We start from the raw sequence: 11747 nt of genomic DNA on the forward strand, positions 1-11747 counted from the left end.
AGGTTTTACTATGTTCATCTACCCAATGGGGAAACAGGCTCAGAGAGTAAATGAACTCATCCAGGTTCACACAATCATCAAGAGACAAAGTGAGGACTTAGTAGTTGTCTGTGTGGCTCCCACGTACTAACCCTTGTCGATTACTGTCCCTGCTCTAGTTGATCCCAGGGCTCTAGAAGCCATGCTGCCAGGCCTACTCCTGGTGAGGACACTGGGCCAGGCAATGGGAAGCAGCTGTGGGGCTCCCTGAGCCAGACCTCTGTGCTGCCCTGAGGTGGGTTGGATTGATTTGCCAGACAAGCTTCTGCCCAGTGTCCAAGTGGGAAGGAGGAAAGAGAGGGGATTTAGAGTATTTAAATTGCAACTGTTTTTTTGTTTTGTTTTGTTTTGTTTTGTTTTGTTTTGCAACTGGTTTTTCAGATGGTTACAAACATTGGCCAGTTGAAAAAGGGGTGGAGGGATATATCCATTCTGTTACTGAAATATGGTTAACATTCCTGTTCCAGGTGAGGGAATATGTCTCCAAAAAGGTCCTACCAGAAGAAGCCCCTGCCCAGAAGCTGCTGGACAGAGGTGGAGAGGGGCTGCTGAGTTCCCAGCACCAGTGGCAGTTTAACCTGCTCACCCACGTGGAGTCTCTTCAGGATGAAGTCACACACAGGATGGACTCTATCGAGAAGGAACTGGATGGTAGGATTACTTCCTTGACCCCCGCCCATTTGCATGCGCTCTGAGTGTGCTTCTGATCCCTGCCCCCATGTCTTGAGCTGCTTTCTGAACTCCCCAGTTGGCCTCTCCTGAATAATTGTTCTTAGTTTTTGCTATAGGGCATGTGTGTTTGCTAGAGAAAGAAAGAGCCAAAGTGAGAAATCACGTGTATACCTCCCTCACGGGAGGGTGGCCATTCTATAATCCTTTCTCCTTCGTTCTTTTCACGGGATTTTGGGCGTGGATACACATGTGCCAGACTTATCTTCCAAGCCACCTGGTCCAGGACTTGAATTGTGCAGTTGGCCATGTAGGATGCAGCCTCCTTAACCACCACTTCTTTTGGCACGCCCAGTAGTCATATTTTTGCCTCTCCTTTTCAGCCTCATCCCTTCTCCATTTTCCCTTCAAGTTGAAGGAGAACCTCACTTTTGGTATTTATCAGGCACTTGTAAGGTCTGCATGATATCAGAGGTCCTGCTTCACTCACCCACTCCTTTCTGCCGATGAGCACCTGGACTCTGCTTGCAGGAAATGTGTAATCTGATCACATTTTTCCTGGGAAATTAAAAGTTTGACTTGAGTTTTTAGGATGTCTGAGGATTTAATCTGAAAAACCTTTCGTTTCAACCTCTGATAAAAATCTAAAATAAAGCCCCCTCCTCTTTAGCCCATTGAGATTCAAGAACTTGAGTCATTTGTTTAGCCCTGGGTATTTCTCCAGATGTTGGGGGTAGTGGACAAGTCTGATGGACTGGACTTGGGATGATGAACATGATGCAGCTCATGCTTGACCCTCAGGAAGTTGCCCATTTTGCGTGTTTTTTCATTTGTTTTTGAGAGGTTTTTCCTACAGGGTGCATGTGCTCGCTAGAAAGACAGAGACAGAAAGTGAGAAAGCACCCCCAGGTGTGATAGCCATGCTGCAATCCCTTCTCCTCCATTCTCCTCTCAGGATCTTGGGCATACATGCACACACACCCAGCGGGTGTTTAAGCCACTGGGTCCAGGACTCGAACCATGATCGACTACATGGGAGTCCAGTGACACAGGCATTATGCCAGCTGCTGGTTCCACCCATTTTGGGTTCTGAAGACAAAGTTCTTTCTTATTATTCACTTATTTCCTGATTGTTTGTTTTTATCTAAAAACAGAAATAAATGTTCTATTTGAGGATTCTGGACATAGTCAGGATACAGTTACCATAACTTGGGATTTAAAATATACTTACATGAAATAACGTAGGGAAAAATGCCATGTTAAGTATAAGCTAAGTGAGCCAGACCATAGTGTGGTGCTTATGGCAGCTGGATCTTATGTGACTGACTGGTTAGTTCAAGGTTCAGACCTGGTGACTTGAAAAAAACTCTCTGGGTTGGGACCAGCAAATGGTGTAATGGTTTCATCTCTGGACTCCCATGTAGTTGACCACAATTCAAATTCCAGACCTGTGGCTTAAAACTCACCATGGGCACGTGTGTGTGTGTGTGTTGTGTGTGTGTGTGGCCAACGTCACAAGAGGAAAATGGAGGAAAGGGGATTGCAGTGTAGCCATCCCCTCCCTGGGGTGGGAGTAATTTCTTGCTTTCTGTTTCTCTGTCTCTCGGACAAGTGCATGTGCCCCATAGCAGAAATCTCTTCAAAACAAAACAAAACAAAACAAACACTCTAGGCACATGTATATGTGTGCCCCAAATCTCAAAAGAAGGAGAAATTGAGGAGAAGGGATTGCAGTGTTACCATACCCCATGGGGATGGTGCTTTCTTGCTCTGCATACCCCTATTCCTGGCGAACACATGTGCCGTCTAGCACAATTTTTTATAAGAAAGTATAACTTAAGCTCGTGAAGCCTGTCCAGGGCACATGTGTGGCTGAGGCCATGCAGGGGGTGCGGGTGTGCTAACAGGGCTTCCTGGAACTTCTGGGACTAAAGCCCAGTCATGGGAAGAGTGATGATGTTTTCCCCTGGAAAAGGGGTGACTCAGGGTGGATGATGAGAGGACAAGCTCCACTGGAAAAGGGGTTGCCCTGTTGGAGGACAGTGAGAGAGAGATTTTGACCTAGGCCTCCTCAAGCTTTTGTCTTCCTCTGAGGGAAATCTGAGGGCACATGTGGAAGTGTTGCTTCTCTCTTACTCCTAAAAGGTCTTTTTGTCTTCCTTAGAACCGTAACTGATACCACTATCTAAAAACATGCTATTTAGACAGCTGAGAGAGGGTTGAATGCCAGACTAAAAATTGTGGATTTTAAAAGAATGTTAGGAGGAGCAGCTCTGGGTTTCTGAGAGGAGGCTTAGCACCTGGAAACGGTGAATGTTCTGTCGTTGCCAGAGAAACTTGCCCTTAAGGGAGAAGCTAGAGCGTAGGCTCATTCTACCTCCTTACTCCTCCTTGTCCAGCTTGGGCCTCTCCCGCCCTGGGCTTGCGGAGTGGGCAGTATGATGGGAATGAAAAGCCCGGGCTCCCTGCTTTGGTCTACCAGAGCGCCTCTTCTGTGTCCTGCTGACTTGGGGTCACACACTCTGTACTAATAGTCTAAGAAATCCTGAGAGTTACCAAGAAGGCATGAATATTAGTGATGAAGCTTAAAGAATTTATTTAAGTAATTATACTCTTGCATTGTATTGAGTCGTTGGGAAAATCATGATGTATTTTTCTGTGCAAAATGTGTCATGACTTTTCTGACCCAATAGTTAAGATTTATCCCTTTTTAGTGAGTCAACTCTTTGGTTCATGTAAAGACCATAAGCCAAGCTTTTTTTGAGAGGTTTTTTTGTTTGCTTGTTTTTTGCTATAGGGCATGTGTGCTTGCCAGAGAGACAGAACAATCCTTTCTCCTCCATTTTCCTCTTAGGATTTTGGGCACGCACACACATGCTTCCAGTGTGAGTTTCAGGCTGCCAGGTTCAGGACTCTAAACTGCAGTCAACCATGTAGGAATCCAGTACATTAACTACTATGCTACCTGCTGGCCCCAAGCCAAGCTTTTATAGGAATTTGGATGTAATATTTTTTTCAGGTTTCTTTTTTCCTCAGGTTTTTGCCATAGGGTGTGTATGCTAACTAGAGAGACAATGAGAGGGAAAGTGTGAAATCACCCCCTGTGGGGGGTTGGCCACGCTTCAATCCCTTCTCTTCCATTCTCCTCCTGGGATTTTTGGGGGTTCAAGTGCACACATGTGCCTGATGTGATTTTCAAACCTCTACTGTGGTTGGCCATGTGGGTGTCCAGTGCCTTAACCACCCCACCATCTGCTAGCCCCATAATAGTCTTTTTTTTAAAAAAAACCTAGTAAGCTATAGCAACTGTTAAAATTTTAAGGTTAGTCATTACTTAATATACATAACTTTGTGAACAGTACTTTAAAAGATAGGCTATTTAATGATTATGAAAAGTAAAATATTGGAAACCAGCAGGTGGTATGATGGTTAAGGTGCTGGACACTCCCACATGGCTGACCATGGTTTGAGTCCTGGACCTGGTGGCTTACTTTCTCACTTTCTCTGTGTGTGTGTGTGTGTGTGTGTGTGTGTGTGTGTTCAAATTAAAATAAATGAATGAATAAATAAAATAAAATTTCAAAAATTCCTTTAAAAAAGTAAAGTAAAATATTAAATCTTTGCACATTGGGAATATTTTCCTTAAGAAAAAATGTTACTTTAATGAAAAATGCCCTTTATCCAGGTGATCTCAGAAAGTATTTGAAATGGAACTTTCACTTGTAATAATATTCTGTCTCACTAGCAATCATTATACTCTTTTTAGATTTTGTTCCACATCCTTAAAAAGAAACTTGGGGTGATGGTTCAGCACATGGTAGGAAGAAGGCCAGCCTCCTGGGACTGGACCCAGAGGAGGATGCTATTGACCTATCATAGTTGTGGCTAAATTCCTAAGCTGGGCAGACCCAGAGAGACCTCAATAGCTCTAAACATGCCTACTAACCAAGCTCAGAGACCATTGAGTGACTTCAGTTCTTCTAGTCTGCATATGGGTGCTCTTTGTCCTTGTGCATATTTCCTGGGCCACTACAGTATTGGGATCTCTGTGGTAAGCCTGAAACCACATCAAAGGTAGTTAGATGACCTTTAAGAGGGGCCATTCAGCGGTTGTAGGATCATCTTGCCAAGACTGGGTTAGTCCCTTTTTTCCTCTTGGAATTGAGCCTGCCAGTCCTGACTGCTTTTCTCCCATTTATTCTTGTGCCTGTTTGCTGAGCAGGCCTGTCTTCTGTTTTTTTTTAATTAAAAATTTTATTTTCTTCTTTAAATGCCAGAGGGAGTGTACACTTGCCAGAGAAGGAGAGCAAAAAAGTACCTTCAGTGGGATGTGATTATGCCCAGTCCTTTTTCTCCCATTTCTCTATTCCATCAGGATTTGAGGCATGCCTGTACCCAGCCTATTTTTCAGGCCACTGGAGTCTGGATTCAAACTGTGGTCAGCCCTGTGGGACCTGGCTCCTGATATGCTGTACTTTATTACTGTACCATGGGGCCAGTTCTCTAGCTTTTTTTTTTTTTTTTGAGAGTTTTTTTTGCTATAGGGCGCGTGAGCTCGCCAGACAGACAGAGACAGACAGAGAGACAGAAAGCGAGAAATCACCCCCCAGGGGGGGATGGCCACGCCACAATCCCTTCTCCTCCATTCTCCTCTCGGGATCTTGGGCATGCACACACACGCGCCCGGCGTGAGTTTAAGCCACCAGGTCCGGGACTCGAACCGCGATCGACTACGTGGGAGTCCAGTGACATAGCCATTACGCTAACTGCTGGTCCCTCTAGATTTTTTTAAAGACTTGAAACTAGTCACTCGACTTTTTCTTGCTTAGGAGTTCACTGGTTCTGTCCTTTGATCGTTTACTGTTGGTTTTCAAGTTTAGGTCTATGAGCAATCTTATTTCTCTTATTCTCCCAATCCATATTTTTCATGAGATCAAGAGGAGGGAAAGTTATTCTTTATTGAAACCCCCTAATACTAACACCAAACATTGGGATATTGGGAAGGTCGTGATACATTTTTGCATAGGAAAACATTAAAAAAAAAAAACAAAAAAAAACACGTCATGGCTTTCCCAGCGACCTCATATAATGGACAAGGTGAGCTTCATGGAGTCCAGAGCAGTCTGTGAGGCACTTGGTTAGCCTGTTCACTCATTCTCTCATTGTGTGTTTCATGCCTGCTATGTTCTAGGTGCAGCTCAGCGGTAGGTAAATAGTGGTGAGCAAGGCAGACCCACCTTTGTTCCTATGGAGCTTGATCTAGTGAAAGATAGAGACAGATACTTATTAAATAACCCCATTGCATATAATTACAAACCATGGTAGGTGGTCCATGGAGAACATATGATACCATAGCACCTGTAACACAGAGACCAGATTCAGCATATAGATTTTCAGAAGGCTTCTTTAAGAATTAATTTACAGGGAACAAAATATTTAGAAAGGTGGAGAGAAAGTGAGGGCTCGGTCCAGGGAGGCGAGATTGTGGGTAGGCTGCTGATTGAGGAACAGGCACTGGGTGAGTCTGCTTCTTCCTGCACTCCAGGGTTCAGAAGGTGCTCAGTGCAGGCTGGCACATGGACTAGAAAGGCTTCAGACAGGCTGGGTAAATGCACAATTATCTGGAGGGGCTGGCTTTTGTCAAAGTTAGAGAGTTCCCAGGTAACCCAAATGCCAGAACTTCTGGGTAGCTTGGGGAAGAGTAAACATCCTTCTCTAGAGAAGTCCTTGTTCTCACAAGCAAGACAACATTCTAGATATTGAACCAATTATGATCAAGCGTATTAATACCTAGATACCTTACATTATATACTTAACAGGAGAAAATTAAATCAGAATTATGCCACTGTTGATCATATGCCAATCAGGAATTAATATGAAGCAGCCAGAATTTATGATGATAAAAACAGACCTTTTCAAGTCTCTCTAGATTTTCATTTTTCTTGATAGGCCACTAAAACACCAGGGTCTCTAATTTCTAGATGGGAAAGCTTTATAAGAGTTGGCAGTGACATTGAGAAGGATGAGTCCTAATTGTCTCTAGATGCTGTCCCAATATGGTGGCCATTAGTACTGTTTGCATGGCTATTTAAATAAATTAAAATATAATAAAATGTATTTATTTTGAGAGAGAGATTTTTGCTATAAGGTGCCTGTGCTTGCTCGGCAGACAGAGATAGAATATAGCAAAATATCACCCCCAGTAAGGATGGCCACGCCACAATCTCTTCTCCTCCATTCTCCTCTTGGGATTTTGGCCATGTATGCCAATGTGCCTGGTGTGAGTTTCAAGCTTCCAGGTCTGGAAAATGTAATAAAATTTAAAATTCATTTTCTTAGTGCACTAGCCACATTCAAGAACCCAATAGCTACCTGAGGGTAGTGGCTACTGTAGTGGCCAACATGGACATGGATCATTACCATCATTGCAGAAAGTTATTATGGATTGTGCTGCTCTAAAGTATTTAACTGTGTCCCAGGAGTAGTAAGTACTTTGTATAGCAAAGTGTGAGACTGTGTTGTCTGAACTGGCTTTCCCTTCTTTCCCCCATGAATAATCAGATGGGATAAGGTGCTGAAACTTTTGGACATGCTCTTGCAAATCAAGAGTTGAGAGCTCACTTGGTCTTACTTATATTTCACTTTTGCCAACAGTGTTGGAGAGCTGGCTGGACTATACCGGGGAGCTGGAGCCCCCAGAGCCGCTGGCCAGGCTTCCACAACTGAAGCATTGCATCAAGCAGCTGCTGACGGACCTGGGCAAGGTGCAGCAGATCGCCCTCTGCTGCTCAACATGAAACTGGGCACCCGGAACTAATGGGGGCACAATCCTGGGGCACCTGCAGGAGGAGCTTCGCATATTTAAATAAATAAACCTAGCATGCTGAATGCACGTGACACTGACTGACTTCAGGGATCTGGGCAAGAGTGTGAAGGACATTGAACAATGAGGCCATTTTGGCTGCTGGAAGGCAGGGCACTCTGATTTCAGCCTACCAAGAAGGTAGCAAACCAACTCTTGGGATTCCCTTCTGTGCACATCGTTGAATGAAGAGAGTCTTTTTGCACAAACTTCACTTGAAATCGTGCCACTGATGATAAACGGAATGAGAGCCAAAAAAATTTAGTTGGAAACAGTTGAAATTTGCAGTTTATTTAATTGACTTTTCTGTCAGGTTGGGGCATATGCCAGCCCTTTGAGTTTCTGCCTGGCATGGTGTTTAGGCCACAGGCATCATTTTCATTTTCCAGCTTCATGGGAATGTTGTGACTTAACTGTTCTGTGGAAGTTGAGAAGCAGCAGAGGCCTTGGTTTGCCCTGCCTTCTCTTTAGGACTGACTCTTCACTTTCGCACCACATCTCTTGCTTGATTTCATGGTACCAGGACAAGTTTTGTATGCTTTCACCTGAGTTGGCTGGGTTGTGGCTTTTGTAGCAGAGCCCATGCAGCCCGTGGAGGAACTAGTCTCACTGTAATAAGAATCTAGTAGGAATTCTAAACTGAAGCAGGCAGGGTCCGGAACCCAAAGGACAACAATTTCTACTCATTTCTTAATATTGACAGCTTCCCAGTTCTATTTAATGTCCAAAAATGTTTCCCAAAATTTTGAACTCTTTCACTGTAAAGATTTGTTACAAAGAATGTGGTTTGGGGAATTACCTTATTTTATATTGTTGTTAACAAACTTCAGATTCTACATGTGCCGCTTTTTTCCTTCCCTGAAAGGTATGTCCAGTAGTTGGAATTTCAGACTTGTTTTGTTAATATACTTTAAATTTTCTGTATTATTTTGTGAGATCAAAGTGATTATGCTGCTTAAGGTCTAGGTACAATCTGTTTGTACCTTTTGAGACAATATTTGTGTTACTTTTACAGGTTACGGTTCCACGTGTAATTGCTGTTAGTTTGTTTTTATTAGACAGAGTTAAAGAAAATGTTCCATGCTTTGAAGAGTGACCCATTTCACTAGTTTTATCACTAAAAACAAAAATCAAAGCACAGTTGTCCATTAACACTCACAAGTTAATTATGGGTTTATGAATCTGTAATGTTATATGCTGCAAATATTTACTATGTAAACATGAAGTAGCCAATATCTCTCAATAGCAATGACAGTTATCTCCAGTGACCTTTGGGATGGTAAGGCTTTAAGTCATAGGTCATGGTGGTCATAAATTCAGGCCTCTGTACTAAGATCTGTTTCAGGGAATGCTCTAGTGATTTGTTCATGATTTGATATAAAATGAATTATAAGACAAGTGAAAGTTGACCTGCTGTAGCTTATCTGTCAGAGGGAATACACAACAGCTGAAACATCTATATTAAAGCCAACACAATTCCTCTACAAGAGGCTGTTTCCCACTGCTAACATAGGTGTATTTGGTGTGAGAAATGTTCAAAGAGTGTGCATGGCCTCTATGTTTTGGATAATTTATCAGCATTATAAGAATTGTATGATGCTTGTATGAAAAGGGAAGAAACATAATTTTCTATAGCCACAACTGTGAGGTATGATGATTGTTGTATTATTAGATTACTGACTTTTTTTTCCCTAAAAATACATTTTGAGTATCACATCTGGGAAAGCTGTAACTCTTAAGATAGTCAATTTCTTGTCTTGTTCAAGAGTGAATTACCCTAATTTTGCCAAGTGGCCATTATTAGGTTTATTGTTTAAGTTTTGTAAAGGAAATAATCTCATTTTATTCATTGTAACTTTCATTCTTAGGGAAGCAGGGAAGACTCCCCAAGTTTTGATAACCTCAGTGTGCTTCCCTAATTTAAAGCCATGTTTGGGGGGCTCCATTCCCAATTACTGGGTCAAGTTGAATTTACCCCAAGTTGGAGCACTGGAAACTGTTTTTTGCAAACATTGCAATTACCATTTAGAAGTATGTGCACTACCTAAGTTTTGTCCACCTATAAAAAATTGCCTTGACAAAAACAGTTCTGGTTTGACTAATCATTTTGCATCTTTAAGTAGTGAGTATATGCAAGGTGGATCCTTGATGAGCCAACATTGCACTGTGGATACGTATCTATGTTTACGCGCTATTAGAACAAAAGGCGCTGTATATAGAAATGTTGCTTTGAAGCAATATTTGCAAAACATGGAAGCTTCTGTATCTGTATTTGGAAAAAATAAAAACAGGTTCTTGTTGCTATGTTTCAGTCACATACTCAATCTTAAGTCCTTCATCTTTTTCTTGCCAGAGGACAGGTGCACTTGCAGGGATTGAGGGCAGGAATTAGAAAGCACCTGTCTCACTTCCCCCATGGGGAATGGGCACACTGTGGTCCATTTTCCATTTCTCCCTTTTTTCAGGATTTTGGGCACTCATGCCAGGCTCATTTTTCAAGCCACAGGGTCCAGTACTGAACTACATGGTCTACCTGTGGTATCCAGCTGCTTTAACCACCATACCGACTGCCCCTGGATTTCAAAATAATTTTAACACAAAAATAAACTTGTATTGGGACCAGCAGTTAGTGTAATGGTTATGTCGCTGTACTCCCATGTAGTTGACCGCAGTTCGAGTCCCGGACCCGGTGGCTTAAACTCAAGCCAGGTGCATGTGCGTGTATGCCCAAGATCCCGAGAGAACCGAGAAGGGATTGTGGCCATCCCCCCTGGGGGGTGATTTCTTGCTCTGTCTCTCTGCCTCTCTCTGTCTGGCGAGTGCACACACCGTATAGCAAAAACCTTGCATTTTAATTCCTTTTTTCCACAAACCTTTTGAACATCCCAACATACACATACATACATACATACACACACACACACACACATACACATACACTTCATTAAGAGATGGCACTCATCAAGATAGAACCTCTTTGGGATCAACCCAGGCTGCCTGTGGACCCCAACTAACTTCTCTCTGGATTGGTTGAAGTCTTAAGGAAGTTTTATAGCTGGTCCTCATTACATGCCAAATTCTGTCCTCTTTCCAAACAGTTATGCTTGTTAAAAGGGTGGGGGCAGCTCTGTGGCACAGAGGAGTAATGCATAGAGAAGGTAGATCCCATATCATAACTGCAGTTCAAATCCTCAACCCAGGCAATTTTGAAAACAATCCAGGTATGCAGGTGAGTGCCCCAAATCCCATGGGTTGAAGGGGACTGTGGCAGGACCAGACTCTGTTGAGGGTGCTTGCTCCAATCTCTCACACTCCACACTATCATAAAAATAAATAAAAGGCAGTTGGAGACACATTAAAATGAACAGCCTTAGTAATTAATCCTTACTTAACACCAGCCCTGCTTCTCAAATCTTAAGAGACCTAAAATTTAGCAAAGAGGTGAGCAAGCCTGGAGGCATAAACCAGAGCTCTCTAAGGGCAGAAACTAAAACACTTCACATTAAAACAATAAGGGGATTTGTGTGAAGCCTGCGGGTGTGCACGATGGAGGCTGTGTTGGTACAGAGGTAGCCGGATGAGTGAGCACTGAACAGAGCCAGCTGTTTTGCCTGCAGGATCCCACAACCACTTCCTACCTGTAGGGCGATCCGCTATCAACTTTTCAAGTAGAAAAAATAATTTAGATTTTAGCTTGTTTCTGTAGAGAGGCAGGATCAGAACTCAGACTGCTGGAATCCTCAACTGACAATGCCTCCCACTAAACAAAGGAAACCCAAGCGGCTCTTTGGGAGCTAAGAAAGAAAACTTCCCAGAGGTGGTGGAGTGATGGCTCAGTTCTAGCGAATATTTAAGGATCTGACAATATCAATGAAGGCCCAGGGAACAAGGACAAAGGCCTTTTCTCGTGCGCTCGCAACTAGCCAGAACGGGGAAAAAGCTCGGTAAAATAAACCCAATGAAGGACGAACAAAAGAAACACACCAGACTACAGGAGCTTCCAAAACTCGTCTTTCATTAATACGGGTTGGGGTGCCAGGATCAGGCTCTGGGACCAGATCACAACCCTGGTCCGACCTGGGCTGCCTGCAGCTCCTCCGCTCAGCCGGTGATGCGTACATCCGTGCGGCGGCGAAGCCGCCGGGCCCGCGCCGCCTCCGGCAGGGGAGCGAGGAGG

The 11747-nt window shown here is 43.4% G+C and overlaps 2 protein-coding genes across 3 annotated transcripts in view; one reads left to right on the top strand and one right to left on the bottom strand.

Annotated features, from left to right (window-relative positions):
• PHF20 (PHD finger protein 20) overlaps nucleotides 1-9874 on the top strand; it is a 168593-nt gene extending 158719 nt beyond the window's left edge. For both annotated transcript variants that reach the window (XM_006144080.3, XM_014586145.2), the window contains 2 exons: nucleotides 507-690; nucleotides 7363-9874. In XM_006144080.3, coding sequence (XP_006144142.1) covers nucleotides 507-690; nucleotides 7363-7505 — 327 coding nt within the window. In that variant the 3' untranslated portion in view covers nucleotides 7506-9874. The remainder of the gene's footprint in view (nucleotides 1-506; nucleotides 691-7362) is intronic.
• Nucleotides 9875-11568: 1694 nt separating this feature from the next.
• The window catches only part of SCAND1 (SCAN domain containing 1), a 946-nt gene continuing 767 nt past the window's right edge, over nucleotides 11569-11747 (bottom strand). The window contains exon 2 of the mRNA XM_027770166.1: nucleotides 11569-11747. This exon is cut by the window's right edge and continues 513 nt beyond it. Coding sequence (XP_027625967.1) covers nucleotides 11672-11747 — 76 coding nt within the window. The 3' untranslated portion in view covers nucleotides 11569-11671.

This window comes from Tupaia chinensis, unplaced genomic scaffold (assembly GCF_000334495.1).
Source record: "Tupaia chinensis unplaced genomic scaffold, TupChi_1.0 Scaffold000115_1, whole genome shotgun sequence".
Classification (NCBI taxonomy): Eukaryota; Metazoa; Chordata; class Mammalia; order Scandentia; family Tupaiidae; genus Tupaia; species Tupaia belangeri.